The sequence below is a fragment of the Lampetra planeri genome, chromosome 59 (genome assembly GCF_965212315.1).
Source record: "Lampetra planeri chromosome 59, kcLamPlan1.2.h2, whole genome shotgun sequence".
NCBI lineage: Eukaryota > Metazoa > Chordata > Hyperoartia > Petromyzontiformes > Petromyzontidae > Lampetra > Lampetra planeri.
In genome coordinates, this window is record NC_136165.1 from 2,600,985 (window position 1) to 2,624,247 (window position 23,263).

General features: G+C 57.7%; 1 protein-coding gene across 1 annotated transcript in view; it reads right to left on the reverse strand.

Annotated features, from left to right (window-relative positions):
* Positions 1–180: 180 nt before the first annotated feature.
* LOC144736237 (E3 ubiquitin-protein ligase Trim36-like) overlaps positions 181–23,263 on the reverse strand; it is a 29,375-nt gene continuing 6,292 nt past the window's right edge. Inside the window, 10 exon segments of the mRNA XM_078618861.1 lie at positions 181–4,705; positions 4,707–4,833; positions 5,660–6,101; positions 6,523–6,873; positions 8,065–8,189; positions 9,186–9,439; positions 10,728–10,823; positions 13,229–13,375; positions 13,832–14,014; positions 15,233–15,405. Of these exon segments, the coding sequence (XP_078474987.1) occupies positions 4,193–4,705; positions 4,707–4,833; positions 5,660–6,101; positions 6,523–6,873; positions 8,065–8,189; positions 9,186–9,439; positions 10,728–10,823; positions 13,229–13,375; positions 13,832–14,014; positions 15,233–15,405 (2,411 nt within the window). The 3' untranslated portion in view covers positions 181–4,192.

Consider the following 23,263-nt stretch of genomic DNA (forward strand, 5'->3'; position numbering starts at 1 on the left):
ATTTTTCAGAAGCGTCCTCACCACTAATGATGGCTCAACAAAGTGTCGACTTATCACGTGGAATTTTATGGCAGGCAAATGATCTCGATTACTTTCGGTGGGTTAATGATCACAGCCTTGTGGTTTGCATGAAGGGGTTGAATTCAAGAGAGGAGAGAGAGAGGGGGGGCCACTCAGAAACACAGAACTCAATCACTTTTATTGGAGACGACTCTGTAACGAGTTACAACGGCCACCACCACGACCACCACCACCACCACCACCCACAACACTCGTCACAAACAGAGAACAACTCTGGCTAATTTACGCGTCGGCAGCGACATCCGTTTTGAATATACAGGATGCTTCAAAAAAATGTTAACACTTCGGAGAATTTGCAACAATACCACGAGAAATGTGCCGCCTTCGGGCTATGGAGACCACCTGGAGAAGATTCCAGGCAACGCGTTGACAATGATGGCGAACAAGTGAAGACTGTTTTGACTTTTGAAGCTATTAACATACATTTGTTATCATGCTACAGTGTATTCATTATGTGTTATTTTTCCAATAAAAACGACAGTCCCATATAAGTGTTAACATTTTTTTGAAGCACCCTCTTTATTATTTTAAAGTCCAGCATCCTGCTCGTGGCTCCAGGTCGGTGCGGAGGCGGGGTGACCCACTCCGTTCCGGGTTTTACAGCTAAAGGCGCGAACCGTGCAGCGGGTGAATGCAAAAAAAGGTTTAACGATAGAGTTGGCCAGGTTCTAATCCGGGGTGGCCTTCGGTCGCCCCCCCCTCCCCCGTTGGTTAAAACCCGGAGTAGATTTGTGGTCCCACCGATCCGGATCCGCGCACCGAGCACTTGGTTGAAGCATTAAACGCTAGTCGGGGTAAACGGACACTCGGTTAGCACAACGCGCAGCGATAAAGTGCACGGACGAAGAAGGCTTGCGCAATCTAAAAAAGGGTGGCGCGGCTTTAAAAAAGCCACAAAGACACGAGCCGCCGGACTGATTTCCGCCCAACCCACGAAACCCACCCACCGCTTCTTCCTGGGAAGAACATCCAAATGTGCATTGCGCGCATTTGGAATCGGCGAAAGCCTCGACCCTGCCGGTGACATCGCAGACCCCCGGCATTGCAACGCGAGGGAGACCTGGCACGAAGAGGCGGGGGGGGGGGAGGTTGAAGCACACAATAAGTTACACGTCGCAAAAAAACCCGCGAACAAACGTCGCGTGCGGTTATCGCCACCGAGCGATTGCGTGCGGCGGCGAGCGCGGACACGCACGGGACTGGCAAGAAGGCACGATGGGCACCTGCGCCTACCCCGAGCTAAGAACGCGATTCATAAGGCGGTCGTCACTGGCGTGGCTTGAGAGCGCACTTAATTAATGAGCCTTTAATTACGACAGAAGCCACAGACCCCCCCCCCACGCGCGCCCGCCCCGAAAGAATGCCTCCCATTAGCATCCTCGATGAAGAAACTGAAAGTCCGTAATTGGTGAAAACATCCAGAATTTAGGGTGGCAGCCCTCCTCCTCCGCCTCTTCCTCCAGAGCAGTTGCCAGATAACAACATTTGCAGAACTCACAACGAGGATCGCCTTCAGGTTTGGCCTGTGCGTCCCATCGCACCCAAGCAGCCCAGGATCTGGCACCATCACATTTCCCATCTCATTTTGGCTCATTCTGATGGGGGGGGTGGGGAGGCGGGCGACCTACGCAGGGCAACGTTTAGAAAGTGACGCCGCTGTCGTCCGTGCCGGGGTGACCGCCGTTCGCCGGCGACTTTACGCGCGTGCCGACGACTCCTGAGGTCGTGACGAACGCCCGGCGCGAGGCTTCCACGTGAACGCCAAGTGCAAGGTAGCAGGAGAGCCGTGAAGTACGCGCGCGTTGACAATTATTTCGCGCCGTACGCGGGCAAACCGTGCTGTAATCCGGGGGGGGCGGGGGGGGGGGCTGTGAGAAGCAGCCTCGACGATTCACGACATTCACCGAGGTTCAGTGTCTACGATTTAACATCGGCGCGAACGAATGTTACTGGGGGAGGGAAAACCGGAGTCTAATTTCTCTTTGGCTAATCCGTGATAGGCAATCCCTGGGCAACCGAGAGCCAGGGGGGGGGGGGGTCGCTAGGGACGAGAGTCCCCGCACTTCAGACAAAAAGGCACCACACAGCGCCTGGTTTCCTTTATGCCGTGCAATTATTACGCAAACACACACACACACAAAGATCCCCCGTAGAGCCTTTCAAGGACCGTTGGGGCAAAGTGCTATTAGCGAGTAGCACCTACGAAGGCCTGACAGAGCGTGACAAGGGGGTGGTGGGTAGCCAGCATCATGCACGGCCGCCTTTGTCTCCCCAGTGCTGATGTTTGCACACCGCAGCAGGTGTTCACTTCAGGGAGACCCAGGAGCGGTTCCAATTAATCGCCGCTGTTATTGGTCGTGAGCGGGAATCGAACTCTGGTGGCTGGCTTCGTAGCGCAGCGTGCTAACCACTGCGCCACCACCCCCACCCCCACCTACCCCTCCGCCACTACTTTACTGATTGATCTCGCGCGCACCGACACACATTCGTATGTGAGCTTAGACACGGTGTTAGACACGGTGTTAGACACGAGGACAAAGACACGAGATAAAGACACGTGCCCCCAAATCCCGACCCGTAGTAGTAGCAGCATCAGCAGCAGCAGCAATTTTGTTAGTGCCTTTCCTTTTTTTCGCAGTGCAATCTTTAAAGTTTAGATGAATATTGCTTTTGCGCTCTGCAATTACGTGTTCATTTGCATGCACATTTTCAAGACGTCAGAATCACCATCGCGGTGCTGATTATTATTGTTGTTATTATTAGGCAGCAGCAGTAGTAGGGGGTGTTGTTGTGAGACCTCACAACTAAACACCTCAAGGGAAAAATCTCGTAATAAAGTAATTTTTTTTTGGGGGGGGGGGGGGCATTAGAACGCGGGGGCACGGGAACACGGCAAGAGGCGCGCTACCTGATGCTCAGTGACAGACGGGCAGCACTGTTCGACGCAACTTTGGAGTCTCGGCTGATGGCTTGGCACGTTGACGTCGCGAACGCTTTCGATTTGCGCGTCTTGCATAGCTCCGTGCGGCCGCTCTCGACCTGGGACTTTTGTTTCCGCGAGCTGAACGAGGCACGGGTTTGAGGTCGATCCTTCCGGAGTTTGGCGTTGGTCGTCACTCCGGGGGTGGCAAACCTCCCCCACCACCCCACTCCCGGCACAAGCGGCACCGACTGTCGCCACGGAAACGGGCATATCGCCGCGGCGGCGACGCGAAGACGGGCCGGCCGCGTCGCCCGCTTTCAACCGAAATCGGCTGCACCGAGAGATACGACGAGGGTGCCGTTTTTTTGTGATTTTTCCGAGCGCGCCGGCGTCGACGGACATAACACGTGGGAGGGGAGAGAGAGAGAGAGAGACAACAAAAAGTTACGAGATGAAATTAAGGTGGTGGGGATTTCTCGCAGGGCGAAAAGGTCGTTTTTTTAGCAGCACCTTCGGCGGTGGCGGTGGACCACCCATCACTCACCGCGTTCGTCATTTCCACCACCTTAGAGAAAGGAGAAAAATATTCCCTCCACTCGGCTGATGTTACAAGCAAAGGCCCCGATTCAGAGCGAGGGCTTTGTTCGATCAGAAAAAATAAGCAAACTAAACAAAAATAATAATAACGACCACAACAAGACACACCCGTCTCTCACCCACGCAAGCCCCAGGCTCACACGGAGACCCACAGACTCACGCGGAGACCCATAGACTCACACGGAGACCCACAGACTCACGCGGAGACCCACAGACTCACACGGAGACCCAGATAATCACATAGAGACCCACAGGCTCACACGGAGACCCAGATAATCACACAGAGACCCACAGACTCACACAGAGACCCATTGACTCACGCGGAGACCCATAGACTCACACGGAGACCCATTGACTCACATAGTCTCACATAGAGACCCACAGACTAACATAACGACCCATAGACTAATATAACGACCCATAGACTCATATAGAGACCCATAGACTCACATAAAGACCCACAGACTCACATGGAGATCCATAGACTCACATAGAGACCCACAGCCTCATATAGACACTCATAGACTTACACGAGACCCACAGATGTTTTTTAAACAACAGGCCCAAAATTAATTTCCCGCGCGGCTGCAGTCAGACACCGTTCTCGCCGGGCCGTGCCGACAGCGGTGGCGCGGCTCCCCTCTTGCCGACGCCGTCGGCTCCACCGGTACCGTCGGCGCAGCCCCCACCGTCGGCCACTTCCAGCTCCAGCCCGCCGCCGCCCAGAAACGCAAACACGGGGAACACGGGGCCCGAGCAGTCGACCGGCATCTCGCAGAGCCGGGTCGCGCCGCCGCCGCCGCCGTCGGCGTCGTAGAACGCCACCGTCCCGGCGCCGTGGTCCAGGCACACGCCGAGACGCGCCGGCAGCGCCGACACACGCGCGCTCCGCCCCCCGGAGGCCGCGGCGCGTCGCGGCGTCCCCGGCGCCGACTTCGGCGCGGAGGCGGAACGAACGAGAGGCTTCGCGGCTCGCTGGGAGCGAGCGGAGGTGGCGCGCGGCGCCGGCTGCTGCTGTTGCTGCTGCTGGCGGTGCTGCGGAGACGCCGACGCCGGCGCCTGCGGTGCCGCCCGGGTCGTGCCCTTGGCGGGAGAGGAGGGGGGGGGGCGCAGGCAGCTGGGCCCAGCTGGGGGCCACCACCTGACCCATGCCCACAGAGACGAAGGCGCAGGAGGGGGCGGCCGAGGGGGCAGCCGAGGGGGCGGCTGAGGAGGGGCTGTCCGGCTTGTGCCTGCGGGCGGGGGGGAGGGCAGTGGCAGAATCGTCGTCATCGTCGCCGTTGTGCTGATCGTCATTGTCTTCATCAAATCAAATATCAGCATCATCGTCATCATCATTGTGATAATCTTCAGGATCGCCGTCATCATTATCTTGATAATCATCGTCAACATCATCATCATTCTGAGCAACATCGTCATCCCGTAATTGTCATCGCCCATGTCATCGTGCATGGTGCGAAAGAAGTTCAACAAACATACGTATAACTTCCTGTCAATCGTCATCATCATCATGGCTCTCACCCAACGAAGCTTTAAACTCGTGGGACAGCCTGGGACATACGGCCTACGCATGCATCTACACGGTGAGAGGTGGACGTGCGTACATTCACCAGCTGAGAGACATAAGCTCTGAAAGACAATACAGCCACCGATCGGAATTCTCTTTGGGGCTAAGGTGATGCTGTATTGCCTAGGGGAATCCCCCTTATGGCAGCTGTCCCTGCGCAGCACAAGGCGACTCGGCACGGAACCGGCAATTGGCATGAGCCTGCCGGTAGGGTCGGGGGGAAGGCGATGATCGCCGTGCGTTTTCCAATTAGGAGTAATTTTTGTTGGGTAATTTTTTAAACTGATTTTAAAAAGGTAAAAGACCGTGACACGTGGCGCAGATGGCCTGCGATGTTTGCGAACGACGTCGCGACATCGTGGGAGTACGACGTGGCCGACGCGTGATATTAACCGGTAACAGCAAGAACAACAACAACAATAACAACAACAATAATAGATCTGCGTTAGGAACAGAATCGGGGACCACCCAAGAGCGTTAGCGCCGCTCACCGAACGCCCTTCCCCCGCGCGGCCGCGTCCTTGCCGCCGGTGCTGCCTTTGCCGCCGCCGCCGCCGGTGACGGCGCGACGCAGCCAGCACCGCAGAGCCTCCGGCGCCGCCACCCCGACGCGCACCAGGAAGCTGCTCGGCCGCACGCGCACCACCCAGAAGTGGCGCCCGCCTCTCACGGCCGCGTCCCCGGCGATGAACGACAGCGGCGCCAGTGGGCCGGCGGTGCTGGCTGCGCCGTTGACGCCGCCGCCATCCCCGTGGCAGCGGTGCGGGTCGTCGTTGTCGCCGGTGCTGCTGCTGCCGGCGCTGCCCCCGGCGAGCCCCTCGGACGCGAGCAGAGCGGGCAGCCCAACGACGCTGTCGACGCTGGCGCGGCGCGGGGAGAGGACGAGCCGCTCGCGCTCATAGCCACAGTCGTCGTCCAGCAGGAAGCTGAAGACTGTGACGAGGGGACGGAGGAGAGTCGCGGCAACACAGCGCCGCTCGCTCAAAGACCTCGGCGTTTCCAAGCGCCTTCAAACCCCCCTTCATCCCCCCCCCACCCCCCACCGTCGCGTCCCATCTCAGCCGTCCCCACGCCTCGCCGCGGTCTAGCCGAGGCGGGCGCCACCGGTGTGGCAGCCGTCCCCGACTTGCAGGCTCACGCCCACTCACAGGCCGGTGCCGAGTCACTTTGCGCCGTGCAGGGGACAGCCCTTCGAGTGACCGAGATGAGGGTTTGATGCCAGGCACCTTGACACGCCGGGTGCGTTTAAGCAAGCGGCACCGAAACGCAGAGATTGCCACGATTCTTATTCTTATTCTTACGCGTGCCAATGTGCACGCGACGTGCGTGCCGGCGCGCGCAGGCGTCCGCCTACCTTGCGCCGGCGGCGCCGCCATTGTCATCTCCGCGCTGAACGCACTCGCTCCGGCTGCGTTGACGGCCCGGACTCGGACCGCGAGGTCCACGCCGGACTGGACTCCTGTCACCACGTGGCTCGTGCTCCGGATCCCGTCCACGCGGCTCCACTCCGGGTCGTCGACGTCATCTCCGCTAGCCGGCTCCGGGGTGCCGCGGTCCAGGACGGGCGACGGGCGGCGCCGTGGAGGGTGCCGGAACTCGAGCTGGAACCGATCGGCAGGAGCGGAGCCCTCGGGGAGAGACCAGCTCACCTGGGCGTCCTTGTAAATGGCGCTGCGGCTCGGGTCCAGCACCGGCGTCTCCGGGGCTGGAACACAAACCGCAGAGGGGTTCACCGTCACCGCTTCACTGTCACCGCCGTTTAAATCCTCACCGCCGGTTTACCGTCAAAGTCGCCGATTCATCATCACCGTTGCCGGCTCATCGTCACCACTGGTTCGTCACCGCTGGTTCATCGTCAACGCCGGCTCATCATCACCACCGGTTCATCGTTACCATCGCCGGTTCATTGGCACCGTCGTTTAAATCCTCCCGCTACGTTGGGGATGTCCGGCCAGTTCCGCTTCGGGGCGAGCGCTCGGCGCTTCGGGTGCAGGGGGGGGGGGGCAGGGAAACCGGAGAAAGCCCGGGGAAAACCCCGAGCATACACGAGGGGGGTGGCGCTCGAACGTCTACGCGGTAGGGGCTGGGGGGGAGGGTGGGGGGCTGGGGGGGAGGGGGGGGTTTGCAAACGTGACTGCCGGATCGCCGCCAATCGCCGGGCCGCGTCGTATCGCGGGCCAGTCGGGGTTAGACACGCATCTGCGGTGCGGCTCGGCAGCGTGGTCCACGGTTGGACACGTTGCCACGCGACGTTCACGAGGTGCGGCGGTAGGCGCAGTGTGCCGGCGTGGCGGTCCACGTTTGGTGAATCTACTCACGAAATCGATCGGTCGCTGGGGGAATCCGCCGCAGAGCAAACATAGCTCCGCTACCAGCAGGCGGTCGACACTTCACGTGGCCTCAAAGTGCACCCAGCCTGGCGCAAGGTGACGTCACTGCCACGAAGTAGCGAATGGCGGTTGTTGTTGTGGTGGTGGTGGTCGCTGTGGTGGGGGTAGTGGAGGTGGCAGTGGCTGTGGTGGTGGCGGCGGTGGTGGCGGTGGTGGTGGCTGTGGTGGTGGTGGTGGTGGCTGTGGTGGTGGCTGTGGTGGTGGCTGTGGCGGTGGTGGCTGTGGTGGTGGTGGTGGTGGCTGTGGTGGTGGTGGTGGCTGTGGTGGTGGTGGCTGTGGTGGTGGTGGTGCTGGTGGTGGTGGCTGTGGTGGTGCTGGTGGTGGTGGCGGCTGTGGTGGTGGTGGTGGTGACGGTGGTGGCTGTGGCAGTGGTGGTGGTGGCTGTGGTGGTGGTGGTGGTGGCTGTGGTGGTGGTGGCGGCGATGGTGGTGGTGGTGGTGGTGGCTGTGGTGGTGGTGGTGGCGGCGATGGTGGTGGTGGCTGTGGTGGCGTTGGTGGGCCCTCACCCTTGAGGAAGTCGAGGGAGCCCAGCAAGGCTTGTTCCCGAGCCACGTCCACCGTGAACCCCGAGAATGACGCGTCCACCACATCCGCCTCAAACGACTTGAAGCGATCCGTCGCCCTCATGATCCTGCGGGATCACAAAGACAAAGGTGCCCCGTGTAGCCTCCAGCAGACCGTCGGGGGCAAGTGCTGTCAGTGAACACCGCCGAAGGCCGGCACGGCGCGCACGCGGAAGTGGGTGGGGGCAGGACAGCACCGCACCCGGCCGTCTTTGTCTCCCCATTGCTGATGTTTACAGGCTTCACCAGGTCCTCATTTTAAGCCGAGTGAACCCGATGGGAGGCCCAGGACCGGTTCAGGTAGTTTCGTCACCGATGTTGGCCGCGAGCGAGGATCGTGTGTGTGCGTGTGTGTGTACGTGTTTGCGTGTGTGTGTATGTGTTATATGTGTATGTGTATACGTGTGTACGTGTGTATATGTGTACGTGTGTTCTATGTGTACTATGTGTACGTGTGTACGAGCACGTGTATGCGTGTGTGCGTGTGTACGTGTGTGTGCGCGTGTGCGTGTACGTGTGTGCTTGGGTGCGTGTACGTGCGCGTGTGTGTACATGTGCGTGTATGCACGCGTGTGCACGTGCGCGTGTGCACGTGCACACGCGCACGTGCACACGCGCACGTGCGCGTGTGCACGTGCGCGTGTGCACGTGCGTACTGCCTGGCCACAAAACGGCCGAGACGGCAGCTCCGCTTGCAGTAGCCGGCTCGCGCCACCGCTGGCGGCCTCCACCAGCGGGAATAAAGGGGCCTCTCTGGCACGCGCGGGGGGCCTCGCCATCGTCGTCATCGTCGTCATCGTCGTCATCGTCGTCATCGTCGTCATCGTCGTCATCGTCGTCATCGTCGTCATCGTCGTCATCGTCACCGTCGTCATCATCGTCGCCGTCATTATCATCATCGTCATTGTCACTGTCATCATCGTCGTCGTCGTCATCATCGTCATCGTCGTCATCGTCGTCATCGTTGTCGTCATTGTCATCATCGTCGTCGTCATTGTCATCATCATCATCATAGCCTTCATGATCGTCGTCATCATCGTCGTCGCTGTCGCCGCCGCGTCTACCTGCTGTGCAGCAGCTTGGCGGTCTGCATGAAGCACGAGGGGTCGCTCTCCTTGAGGAACTCGCGGGCGAGGCCCACGAGCCCCGAGCTCTGCAGCAGCTGCTCGCACTCGGAGTGCTGCGCATGCAGCCGGCACGCGACGTCGTCGCGGCAGCCCTCCAGGCGGTGCGACATGGCCGCGCGCCGCGCCCGCACCGCCTCCTCCAGGCCCCCGAAGGCCTCCGTGACGCTGCGCGCCGCGAGATCGCCGCCCGTCTGCACGCGGAACGGAACGGACACGCGGAACGGAACGGACGGACGCACAGACATGCGGACGGACACGCGGACGGACACGCGGACGAACACGCGGACGGACACGCGGACGGACACGCGGACGGACACGCGGACGGACACGCGGACGGTCACGCGGACGGACACGCGGATGGACACGCGGACGGACACGCGGACGCACGGACGCATGCGTGGATGCGTGGATGTTATGTGGACAGATGCACGCACGCGCCAGTGGACGCGCGGACACGCAGAAGGACTGATGAAGACAAAGATCCTTCGTATAGCCTTAACAACTAGAAACACAACCACACAGAAGACAAGGACAAAGATGCCCCGTGTAGCTTTAACAGACTATTGGGGCAAGTGCTGTTAGCGAGTAGCACCTACGAAGGCCGGCACGGCACTCGAGGGGGTGGGTGACCAGCACCACCTTTGTCTCCCCAGTGGCGATGCTTTTACACACTGCACCCCGTACTCATTTGAGACTAAGTCGACCTAGGGGGGACCGGTTCAGATAATCGTCACTGGGTGTTGGCCGTCAGTGGGAATCCAACTCGGGTCGCCGGGTTCGCAGCACGGCGCGCTAACCGCTACACCACCGCTGACAGACACACGTGCACACAGATGCAGTCAACAACAACCATTTGCCACGAAGTGATGGTGACACCACCACAGTGCTTGTAAACCAGGCTAGGTGCACCTTCAAGCCACGCAAAGTGTCCACGGCTCACTGGCACGCGGTGACGGGACAGACTCAGGCGTCACGGGTTAACAGCTGGGCTGAGACAAATGCAGAGACGGGAGAAGAGTTCACACGGACGAAGGAATAAACAGACGGAAGGGTGAGTGGAGGAAGGGTGGAAAGTGGAATGACGGCGGGGGGGGGGGGATGCAGGCGTTGAAGGATGGACAAACCGCAGAGACAGAACGTGGGACCCATGGCCAAATGAGACAGACGTACAAATAATGACGGGAGGAGATGCAGTTGAGGACAGCCACAGAGGTGGAATGACAAACACGTGGATGGGCACAATGGACCGGACACAGGAATAGAACAACGACAGACGGACGAGATGACGCACGGACGCACGCGCGTACGTTCGCTTGAACTTCTTTACCACCGCACGTGGCCAACGGCGGTGTCCTCATGACCCGCTGCTCGGACCGCCGCACGACCCCGACGACGGATGGGCGGGTGGGGGGGACGGGGGGGGGGGGAGCGGGGTGGGGGTCTGGGACGCCGATCGATAAGCAAAGCAAAGCATCGCACCTCCGTGTCCTTGATCAGAGTCTCGATGACTCCCAGCTGCTCCTTCACCTGGTCCTCCTTGCTCACCAGCAAGTTGATGCTCTTGGCCAATTTCTCCTGGCAGCGCCGACGAGGGAGAGACGAGAAGAAGCAGCGGGAGGGATGGGGGGGAGGAGTGGGGTTAGAGGTGATGCCACAGGATAAGACGTGGAGTTTAAGCTGTAACAATGTGCTTGATGCGAATGCGATTTGGTGGGGTCACCTTTTCATGAAATTAGATTTAGTGGGGGGTCACCTTTTCATGAAATTAGATTTAGTGGGGGGTCACCTTTTTATGAAATTAGATTTAGTGGGGGGTCACCTTTTTATGAAATTAGATTTAGTGGGGGGTCACCTTTTTATGAAATTAGATTTAGTGGGGGGTCACCTTTTCATGAAATTAGATTTAGTGGGGGGTCACCTTTTCATGAAATTAGATTTAGTGGGGGGTCACCTTATTATGAAATTAGATTTAGTGGGAGGTCACCTTATTATGAAATTAGATTTAGTGGGGGGTCACCTTTTTATGAAATTAGATTTAGTGGGGGGGGTCACCTTTTTATGAAATTAGATTTAGTGGGGGGGGTCACCTTTTTATGAAATTAGATTTAGTGAAGGGTCACCTTTTTATGAAATTAGATTTAGTGGGGGGTCACCTTATTATGAAATTAGATTTAGTGGGGGTCACCTTTTTATGAAATTAGATTTAGTGGGGGGTCACCTTATTATGAAATTAGATTTAGTGGGGGGTCACCTTTTTATGAAATTAGATTTAGTGGGGGGTCACCTTTTTATGAAATTAGATTTAGTGGGAGGTCACCTTTTTATGAAATTAGATTTAGTGGGGGGTCACCTTTTTATGAAATTAGATTTAGTGGGGGGTCACCTTTTTATGAAATTAGATTTAGTGGGGGGTCACCTTATTATGAAATTAGATTTAGTGGGGGGTCACCTTTTCATGAAATTAGATTTAGTGCGGGGTCACCTTATTATGAAATTAGATTTAGTGGGAGGTCACCTTATTATGAAATTAGATTTAGTGGGGGGTCACCTTTTTATGAAATTAGATTTAGTGGGGGGGTCACCTTTTTATGAAATTAGATTTAGTGGGGGGGGTCACCTTTTTATGAAATTAGATTTAGTGGGGGGTCACCTTTTTATGAAATTAGATTTAGTGGGGGGTCACCTTATTATGAAATTAGATTTAGTGGGGGGTCACCTTTTTATGAAATTAGATTTAGTGGGGGGTCACCTTATTATGAAATTAGATTTAGTGGGGGGTCACCTTTTTATGAAATTACATTTAGTGGGGGGTCACCTTTTTATGAAATTAGATTTAGTGGGGGGTCACCTTTTTATGAAATTAGATTTAGTGGGGGGTCACCTTTTTATGAAATTAGATTTAGTGGGGGGTCACCTTTTTATGAAATTAGATTTAGTGGGGGGTCACCTTATTATGAAATTAGATTTAGTGGGGGGTCACCTTATTATGAAATTAGATTTAGTGGGGGGTCACCTTTTTATGAAATTAGATTTAGTGGGGGGTCACCTTATTATGAAATTAGATTTAGTGGGGGGTCACCTTTTTATGAAATTAGATTTAGTGGGGGGTCACCTTATTATGAAATTAGATTTAGTGGGGGGTCACCTTATTATGAAATTAGATTTAGTGGGTTTACCTTATTATGAAGATTTAGCGAGGTGGCTACGACCGTGCAGACCCTGCCACGTGGCACAGCACATCGCGTGAGTATCAGAAATAAACTAAACGATAAAAACTAAAACTTGATTATTATTTTTTTTACTACCAGACAAGGCCCACTGAGCTGTGACGTATTCAGAAGTGACCTGGCTTTCACAAATGAGAGCTCAACGAAGTGGCCTCATAACGTGGACATTGACGATGACGACATTGACGATGAAAATGACTGTGATGATGTTGACGACGACTCAAGTCGATGACCGACACGACGAGGATGATGACGACGACGATGACAATGTCGGTGGTGACAAAGGTCACCATCGTGACGACAACAATCGTGAATATTACAATGACGATCCCAACGATCGCGACGATTGTAAGAATCGTGCCGAAGCTCGTGGCGAGGCCGACGATGAACGTGAAGACCCCGAGCGGGACGATGACGGTGACAACGATCGCAACGACGATCGTCGTGACGATCGCGACGACGACTACGACGACGACAATCGTCGTGACGACCGCTAAAATGACCGTGAAGATGACCTCGACGATGACTGTTATGACAACTGCGATGACGAACGTCGTGACGACCGCGACGACGACGACGATCGTAACGATTGTCGCAACGATCACGACGACGATCGTCGTGACGACCGCAACAACAATTGTCGCAACGACCACGACATCAATCGTCGCAACGACCGCAACGACGACTACGGCGACGACGACGACGATGGCGGCGGTCCCCTCCGCGTCGTCATCGTCGTCGTCACGTGCCCACCTTGAGCGCCTTGTAGGCGCTGTTGATGTTGGTGACCTTGTGGTTGGAGTGAATTCCGGCGAGCTTGCACAGGTGGCACACGGGGCGGCGGCAAACCTCGCAGTACATGTTCACCTTCTCCGCCTCGTGCTCCGGGCACATCAGCACCTACGGGGGGTGTGGGGGGCACGGGGGGTGTGGGGAGCACGGGGGGTAAGCAGGGAAGCGGTGGCGCGTGGCTTCTCAGGCCACAAGCGAACTGAGCAAGGAGCCGAGGGCCCCGAGTTGCTGGTCAAGGGGTCCCCCCCCCCCCCCACAAGCTCAGGCAAATCTACACAAGTCTGACCAAATGTTAGCGCGCTTTCAGAGCCGGGTAAACGTAACGAACGAAACATTCTAAGAATTCTAAGAACGTAGAGAGGGATGGGGGAGGGGGGTGGGTGTGGATCTAGGTCAAGCACGTGGGGGGGGGGCGGAGCGACGTCACGATCACAACGCACGGCCCCCACCCCCCCCACGCGGTCGGGGGGGGGGGGTGGAGAGGGGGGTGGAGAGGGGGGGGGGGAGAGTCGGGGGGGGGGGGTGCCTGACGAGCTGCCCTCGCGCCGCGAGTCCCGTCCCCACCTTGGGCCGGAAGTTTTTGGTGGGCCCGATGTACTCGTGCGTGGCCTTGGGCGTGTTCCACGGGTGGTGCACCTTGAAGCACTCGTTGCAGTAGCTCTTGCGGCAGTCCAGGCAGCTCTTGGTGGCCTCGGTCGGCGGAGGGTAGCACAGGTCGCACATCACGGCCGTCGCGGCCCTGGCCGCCTGTAGGTGGTGGCGGCGGGGGGTGGCGGTGGTGGTGGCGGTGGTGGTGGCGGTGGTGGTGGCGGGGGGTGGCGGTGGTGGCGGTGGTGGCGGTGGTGGTGGTGGCGGCGGTGGTGGCAGTGGAGGAAGTGAAGGCGACGGTGGTGGTGGTGGAGGTGGAGGTGGCAGTGAAGGTGGCGGTAGTGAAGGTGACGTAGGCAATGGTGGCGGTGTTCACGGTGGTGGTGGTGGTGGTGGTCATGGTGGAGGTGCCAGTGGTGGTGACAGCAGAGGAGAGGGGCGTGCAATAAAACAAACGCCCCTTGCCAACAACGCAGCTGGGATGGTGCAGTCTGTGCCCCAGCGCTTTGGGGGCACAGGGAGGGTGACACGGGGGGGGCGACACGGGGGGGGAGGGGACATGGGGGGGGGCGACACGGGGGGGGCGACACGGGGGGGGGGCGACACGGGGGGGGCGACACGGGGGGGCGACACGGGGGGGGGTGATACGGGGGGGAGGGATGCGAGGGGTCAACACGGGGGGATGGGGGGATGGTGGGGGAGAGGGGCGACACGGGGGGGCACGATACGGGGGGGGGGGTGGGGGGGGGGACAAGGGCGCCCGCACCGCTGTGCAGCTCTCCCACGATGTCCGGCGTTCGCGATCCACGCACTGAGAGCTCCGTCAGGAACTCAATTCATTCGGAAACTTGGGGGAGCGAAATGGCAGGCGGACAGCACGCTGCACAGCCCGATAAGCGAGACACAGAGGCCCATTCTTGACCTAATTGCAACAGTCCCCTTTTGTTGTTGTTATTCTCTCATTTCATCGTTTAACTTCACTTCCCCATTGGCAACACTCAGCAAATAATGTCCCGTAAAATGTTTTTCAACAACCGATTTACGAAAGAGGGCGCGAGGCTGCTTTTCCTTGCGCGCATCAACGTCGATGACTTCGAGAGACTTTGATTGACTTTGATCGACGTCGAGACTTTGATAGGCTTTGATTGACGCCGATAGACTTTGATTGAACTTTAATTGACGTCGATCGAAATTTAATTGACGTCGATCGAAGTCGACTTTGATCGACGTCGATCGACTTTTATCGACTTTAATTGACGTCGATCGACTTCGCCCACGCGTAGGCGCACTACCGCCCCCCCCCCCCCACCACTAACCCCCACACCCCCCCCAAACACCTCCCCACCCCCACACGCCCCGCCCCTGTTGGACACCCGCCTGTCGGAATCGCTCCACAATGGTCTCCAGCGTGAAGTTGCGGAAGAGGCCGGCGATCCCTTTGGGCCCCAGGTCGACGTCGCGGTCGCAGGCCGGGCACGGGAAGGAGCAGCCGCCGCGTGGGCCCGGGCGGGCGGAGCGCAACGGGGCAGCCGTCAGGTTCACAAGGGATTCTGGGTAGATCGGAGGCGGCGGGCGGGGGGGGGGGCGGGCGGGAGGGGGAGTGTTAATTTTGTTCGTTTAAATTATTCGCTCGTCTCTGGGCGATCCGTCGAGTGTTGTTATCTCCTGGCGCGAGTGCTGGGGGGGGTTTTTCTCCGGCTTGGTTTTTCTGGGTTTTCTTGCCACGCGACGCCAAACGCTCATCGCTCAAGAAACTCAACACGGGATCGGCCAAAACATCGCGGTGGAGAGGTGCCCTCCCTGGAGAGAGTGCCAGAGAACTCTGTGATGTCTTCCTAGATAAACAAAAAAGTGCATCCACCCTTATTGTCATCATCGTCGTCGTCGGACGTTCCCACCGGCCGTGTCGGAGACACCGCTATAGGAGAGCTAGCGAGCCGTGGTTCGGGGCGCCGCAGTTCGCCAGAAGGGACGATCGATCGCCGATGGCCGAGGGAAAAGGGAAGGAAGGTAAAAAAAAAACCGAGTGGAGGCCAAGGAATGGAACCGCCTCTTCGAGGATGACCACCGAGGTGGATGGAGAGGTTAAATCAATTCCAGGTGCCGTACGGATATATTGTGTCGCAGGTTCGCGAAAGGTTGACGACGATAATGACGATGATCATCGGTCGGGGGTGGGGGAGAGGGGGGTCGCGACGTGACAGTCGGACGGCGTCGCAGCCTCCGGACGCGTGGATCAGCAGCGAGGAGGAGCGGAGGACGCTAGACCACGCACGCCACCCACACAGAACCCACGCACGGACGCTCACACACACACACGCCGCCCACGCACGGACGCTCACACACATTCCCGCAGGAGACACGGAGCTCCCACTCGGCGGGGCCTCTCGACCTGCTCGCGTCATCCATTCCGATCGTGTTAATACGCGCACGCACACACACCACACGCACACACACCACATGAACACAACACACACACCACACGCACACACACACACACACCACACGTACACACCACACGTACACACATACACACCACACGCACACACACACCACACGCACACACCACACACCACACACACACATCACACGCACACATCACACATACACACACACCACACGTACACACCACACAAACACACAGAGATCCCCCAGTGTAGCCTTCACAGATTTTTGGGGCAAGTGCTGTGAGCGAGCACCTATGAAGGCCGGCACGGCACACGAGGGTGTGGGTGGCCGGCACCACGTCTGACCACATTTGTGTCCCCAGTGGCGATGTTTACACAGCGCACCAGGTACAGTTCTCATGTGAGGCCGAGTCGACCTAGGGGAGGCCCAGGACCGGTTCAGCTAATCGTCAGTGATGGTGGCCTTGAGCGGGAATCTGACTCGGGTCGCCGGGTTCGTAGCGCAGCGCGCTAACCGCTACAAACACTATTGCTTCCCCACGGCACACACAAACAGAAACACACACACAGACGTGCACACAAACACACAAATAGGCACACACGCTGTACCCTGTAACAGGATTTGGGGGCCAACAGTAACGAGCGAGTGACAGTAGCGGTGATTGTGCCGTCACGAGCGGGGGGCTTGTTGGGACTCGGTGCGAATTAGCGTGGAAGAGGTTCAGGTATGCAGGCGCTTGCGCTTATAAAGCAAACCCGGGGGGGCTCCCACCAACCCCCCCACGCTCCCCCCCCCCCCCACTAAGAGACAATCGAGCCTTTGTGCTTTAATCATCTCAGCACATTCACGCCAGCTCACGCAGCCCGCGCGTGTCTGTGCCGAGGCCGAGCGAGTGTCTCTCCGTGCGAGGGCGAATAGTTTGTGCACGAGTTGTGCGCGTTTATCAGGGCTGCGTGGGAGCGGCGGTGTAGCGGTTTAGCGCGCCGCGCTACGGACCCGGTGACCCGAGTTCGATTCCCGCTCATGGCCAACTCCAGTGACGATTATCTAGTACCGGTCCCGGGCCTCCACGAGGTCGGCCCACCCCCGCCCCCTCAAACGAGTAGCTTGGTGTGGAGTGTAAGCATCGCCGCTGGGGAGACAAAGACGGCCGGGCGTGGTGTTGGCCAGCCACCCCCTCGTGTGCCGTTCCGGCTTTCATGGGGCAAGTGGTGTTAGTGAGCGCCTAACAGTCTGTTAAGGCTATACAGGTACCTTTGTCTTTGTGTGTGTGTAAGGTGCGGTGGTGTAGAGATCAGGGCGCTGCACCACGAACCCGGCGCCTCGAGTTCGATTTCCCGACCACGGCCAACAATCGGTGGCCATCCCCTACGTCGACTCAACCTTAAACGACCAGCTGGCGCGGCGAGGTAAAAGATCAGCTGTGGGGGGAGACAAAGGCGGCCGGGCGCGGTGCTGGCCACGCACCGCCCCCTCGGTCGTGTGCCGTGCCGGGCTGAGCGCTCGCGAGCGTTCGCGAGCTTTGCCTGCGGAGGGAGATGTTACAATGGGGGCCATCGTCGTCAAGGTTCACGACGGGGGAGAGCGGGCCGCGATAGGCCACGATAGCTCCGATTGACGGCGGCGCCCGTGGGTACGGCAATCCGAAAGCTCCCCCCCCCCCCCCCCCCCCGCGGGAGCCAGCAGCATGCGGCGATCGATTTGGCCCGAAATCTCCCTCTGGGCTGACTCGGCAGAAAAACTAAAAAGCAAGCTTTTTTTTTTTTAAGACTTGTGAAAGCAGCAGACTCTTTAGATATTGCTGGACACGTCGCACATGTAACCCCCCCCGCCCGCCCGCTCCTCCCCCAGACCACGTCGAAAACCGTTATCCAGATTGTGGTCTATCGGCGGCGGCACGAAACACAGAACCCATTTGTAAGCGGATAGTACAGAGCTACCTCCGAGATCGATTTTAGAGTCCTCTGAGCCCACAGAGTAACGACGCAGCACTTTCCAGCCGGTTCCGACTATTAAGGGAAGTGATGTTCGTCGTTACGGCGGAGAAACTGATCTGCTTATTTATTTATAAAAAATCTCCGAGCGTCAATGTATAATAATTAAGTGCGGTGCCAATTTATTGTGGTGCGTAGTCACTGGTGATCGGGCTGAAACCGGCTTGTACCAGACGCGGCTGAAACCCAGATTCGAACCCAGGCTCTCGGCTGTGCTGGCTTCAGCGCTGTGAGCTTTTAGTCACCGGGCAACCTTTGATTAGTGATTCACAGTATTGAATCACTAATGTACATTATTTATAGCCACGCATAATTATCCACGCAATCCATGTGGTGTAATAACGCTGGCTGCTGACGGAAAAGTGGTACTGACAGCAGAGGACAGTACACACGTCAGCAGAGGGAGGAGATATGGGGGGGGGGGGGCGTGAGGAGATCTAAAGAGAAGCTCAGGAAGGGGTTCATCTGGAAGCCCGGGAACCTGCGAGTAGGTTCCAGAAAGGGGGCGTGGCGAGGGCGGAGCGAGGACACGCCGGGAGAATAAAAGGGGGCCCGGGGCGAGAGCTCGGGGCTGTCGCTGGAAGTGGATAGCCCCTCGCCATGCCGCTGTTTGTCACCTTCGTCTGCCGCAGTCTTGAGCACGTTCGACGCCGCTAGCTCGACAGCCTGCTGACTGTACTGGCTAGGTCGTGCCGTCAGAAGAGACGGATGCGTGACAAGCGTGTACACACGTAGGGTGCCTGGCCTGTAGTTCCCTGACGTGGAGAATAAAGAAGGTGCCTGAACGATCCCTGTCTCAGAAGTGAGTCACTACACATATACAAAGATCCCCCCACCGCCGCCCGTATAGTCTAACAGACTGTTAGGGAAAGTGCGAGTAGCACCTATGAAGGCCGGAACGGTACACGTAGGGGCGGGTGGCCAGCACCATGCCTTTGTCTCCCCCGGTGGGGATGTTTACACACTGCACCAGGTAGTCATTGGAGGCCGAGTCGACCTAGGGGAGGCTCAGGAGCGGTTCAGATCACTAGTTTTGACCGTGAGCGGGAATCGAACTCAGCTCGCCGGGTTCGCAGCGCAGCGTAGCGCTAACCGCTACGCTACCGCTCCCCATAACAATACATACACGCACAATAACAATAATTCACATGCACACACACATGGCATACGCACATCAGCAAAACACGGCGTGGGGGGGGAGAAACACCTTGCAAGTTTCCAGCTGCAACACACGAACACGCATGCCACCCACATGGCCATTATGAGCCAACCCACGGGAGCGACAGAGGCTCTGCGCATCAACAACAACAGAGCGCGAGAGAAGAAGAGACAGCCTCCCGACACCTGAAACCACGCAGGCAGCGGCAGGGCAAGGCAGCGCGCTGCAAGCTGCAGCCGTAGAGGAAGACTGGCCTGCAATTGTGCCTGGGAGTGTGTTTCCCTATCCGCAGCAAGCAGTGCCGGGATTAGAGCAGCGCTGTGCCTGCCTCGCGTTTAGAAACGGCCCCCTCCCTACGGCCGTGGTCAGGTCTTCTTTGCCGCGCTGTGTGGCTTTCCGGGGAGTTGTCGGGGGTCGCGACCGTGGTGTCGTTTCGGCACGGTGTCCGACGTTTCGCGCCGCGTGTTGCCGAGAGCTCGCCCGGGAGCTGCCGGCACGAGGAGGGAGGAACGTCGGCACGCTATGCGCCGAACGACGCCTGCGATTAGAATCCCCCGAATAAAGTCAACGGAGAGGCAAATCCTTTAAAAAGAATCACCCCGCCCCTATTTGCGCAGCGTCCTCAGACGGGGGAAGTCACATTTAGCGGCTTTATAAATTTACATCTCGAGTTGTAAATTTAGGATGCACGGGGGCCTGAGTGCGGGACGCGCTACAAACTACCGTAGCGGCATACTCTTTGGTTCTAGATTTGAAGCTTTCGTGACTGCAAGGATTCATATTCTTAGGTTTTTTCGGTAAAGTCACGTAGGTAAAAAATCAAAATTAATAAAAGTAAAATAAAAATCACGACGTTCCGGAGGCAACACAAGCTTCCGTCTTCAGGTGATTTTTATTTTATTTTTTATTTTACTTTTATTAATTTTGATTTTTTTACCTACGTGACTTTACCGAAAAAACCTAAGAATACTCTTTGGTTCTCTCGGTAAAGTCACGTAGAGAAAAAATATAATAATAGTAGATCACTACGTTTCGATCGCCACGCAAGCGATCGTCCTCAGGTGGGATAGAGTATGGATTCCTGCAGTCACGAAAGCTTCAAGTCAAGATTGAACCGCAGCGGCGTCGCCTACTTCGGTTCGGGATGACGAATTCCCTTCACTCCGAGCGAAGGAGGGTTTTTACGGGACTCGTCGTTGGCAGACTCATGGCGAATCTCACCGGTCCAGCACCCGTCAGCTTGTGCCGGGCGGGTGCTGGTCCCCGTCTCCCTGGCAGGGTCACCGGCTGGAGACGGTGGCAGTGAGGACGCAACTCCCTAGCGACAAATCTTACGCGGGTGGGAGCTAAGATCTCACTACGAATCCCCTGTGTATGTACGTCTGTATGTACGGTACGTTGAACTCCTTTCGCTCCGTACGTAGCCAACCGTGCTAATCGGAGGCGCGGGGGAAGGACAATCTCGATTCTGTAAAAGTGCATCATAGTTCCCAGTGGGCTTCCTAATATCGGAATGAAGAGCGTCGTTCCAGACGGCCGCAGAAGCGCATCTGAATGCGCCGCGCGATGATGCGGTGGGGCCGCAGTCTTTGTTCGATGGCCTAAGCCAAAAGCTGCCGCCGCTGCCGTCGCTGCTGCGAGGATGACGACCCGAGTGGGTTTGCTCAGCCCCCCGCCCGCCCACTGGCTCCAATGATCCGATCTAAATCCCTCATTTCGATCGGATCATTGGGGTTTATTAGTAATAAATTGGCATTTTGCGACCCCCACTGCCACTGTGTAGCATATTTTTACGTGCCAGGGACTCTATGAGATAATAGGACAATAGTCTGAGTCCATAATTGGCAATAAGTAACGGCAAAGCGGTTATAAGTGACTCAGAATTGTGCGTAGTTGCGTATACAGGACACGACTTCCCTGAAGGCATTCACCTTCAGCGAGCGCGATGCCGATCACACAACACGGTTCGAATTCGACCCTCGATCGATGGCTGCGTCATCGCCACACACGCGTCTAACAATCATTTTTAATTGCTGGAGGGGTTGCCCCCCCTACCTAAAAATCCTGGCTACGCCATTGCCCCCGCCGCGCTCTTGCGATGTATTACGATCGCACTCCGATTGTAGCCAACGGCGCTGCGTCGGACGAGAAACACACTCCCAGGTGGGACCAGAGCGCACGGCTTGATGCGCTGAAGCTTTTAGAAGATTTTGTTTCCATTTACCCCCCCACCCATCCCCGGGGGGGGGGGCGGGGAGAGAAAGAAAAACAAACATCTGACGACGAGGTAGGGGAACGGGACATCGTCTGCCTCGAGGAAGAGAGACGTGCAGGTACGGTTTACCTGATTTCTTCGGAGTCACTTTTCTCAACTTAACCACTGCGGAAGGGGGTGGACAAAGAACCGGTGACAGGCGGTTAACGCGCGACACAAAGGCGCTTGATTGTTATCAATCAGTCCGGCTCGCCCGGGTCGACAACCAGAAGACGTTTCCCACAGCCGGCGCACCGCACGCCACAGGACACCTCTTGCTGCGGCCGGAAGTCACTACGTGCCCCCGTCCAGTGTCGGCCACGATTCACAGTCGAGACGGCACCGCGGGCGACGCCGGCGCTCCTCGACCCCCGCCGGTCTCTGTCTGGCTTCCGGAGACAGCGCCACTTCCGAGGGGTGTTGCTCCTGACAGCACCCCAACCTCCCCCCCCTTCCCTGCACCACAGAGGTCGCAACCGGGTACCCGATACCCGTACCCTACCCGATACCCGGCTACCCGTACCCGGCCGGGTACGGGTACGGGTAGGCCGTGAGTCACTGGTGAGTAGCCGTTTGTCACTCATTTCGGGTAGGGTACGGGTACGGGTAGGGAACGGCTACCCGTACCCGGCCGGGTACGGGTACGGGTAGCCGTTTGCGACCCTGGTGCGGCCGGGTACGGGTACGGGTAAGGAATCAAAACCCGTTTGTGACCTCTGCTGCACCACCACCATCTGGCCTTAGGGTCGCTGGCCTCGTGGAAAGCACTCCAAAGGGCATGTCTCGGTAAACGCAGTGATCCCGCGCCGAGAGACAGCGCCCTGGAAAGGATTCTGTACGAATCCAAAATACAATAGAATAGACATTAATCCCGAACCCTCCGCACGGGCACAAACGGCGTTTGCGTAGAATCCGCATTCGTTACGGATTGCGGATTTCGTTTTTGCCCTGGGAGGAGAGCGACTCAGCCGCCGTGAGCTTGTGGTTGGCGGCGGGGGGGCAGGGCAGACGGAGGGGATGGGACGGTGGGGCGAGGACCCCGACGTGAAGCCACCACAACAGGTGGCGCAGATGCCCTGACGCACGACCGCCCCCACAAGAGCGAATCGACAGAGGCGCGTGCACGCGCTCCCGCCCCGCTCCTCTCCACCCTCCCACCCACCCACCGCAACGACACAGACTTCGACCATTCGCTGCGCGGCACTGTACGCCGCTCGCGCGCGAGGCTGCTCCCAGGACGAGCCGGACCGTTACCTCCTGCGAGGGTGTGGCAAAGCGAGCGCGAACGGAGCGTTGCAAGCGTCGTCGAGGAATTATCACGATGCAGCCGCCGCCGCCGCCGCGGCTGAGCTCGCTTTGGTCCCGTTCGGTGTTGCAAAGAAAAAAAGAAAAACTCAACTTTTTTTTTAACTGCCTCGATGCCGCGAGCGTACGATTTTTCAAGGGGTGTACGTGTTGCACATGATCCATTCCTAATGTGCCACATACGAATCACCAGGCAGGGTCGCTCCACTGCTGGATAGATGGCCCCTGGCCCGGCTCCCCTCCGAATTTTAATTTTTATTTATACCTACGTGACTTTATCTAAAAAA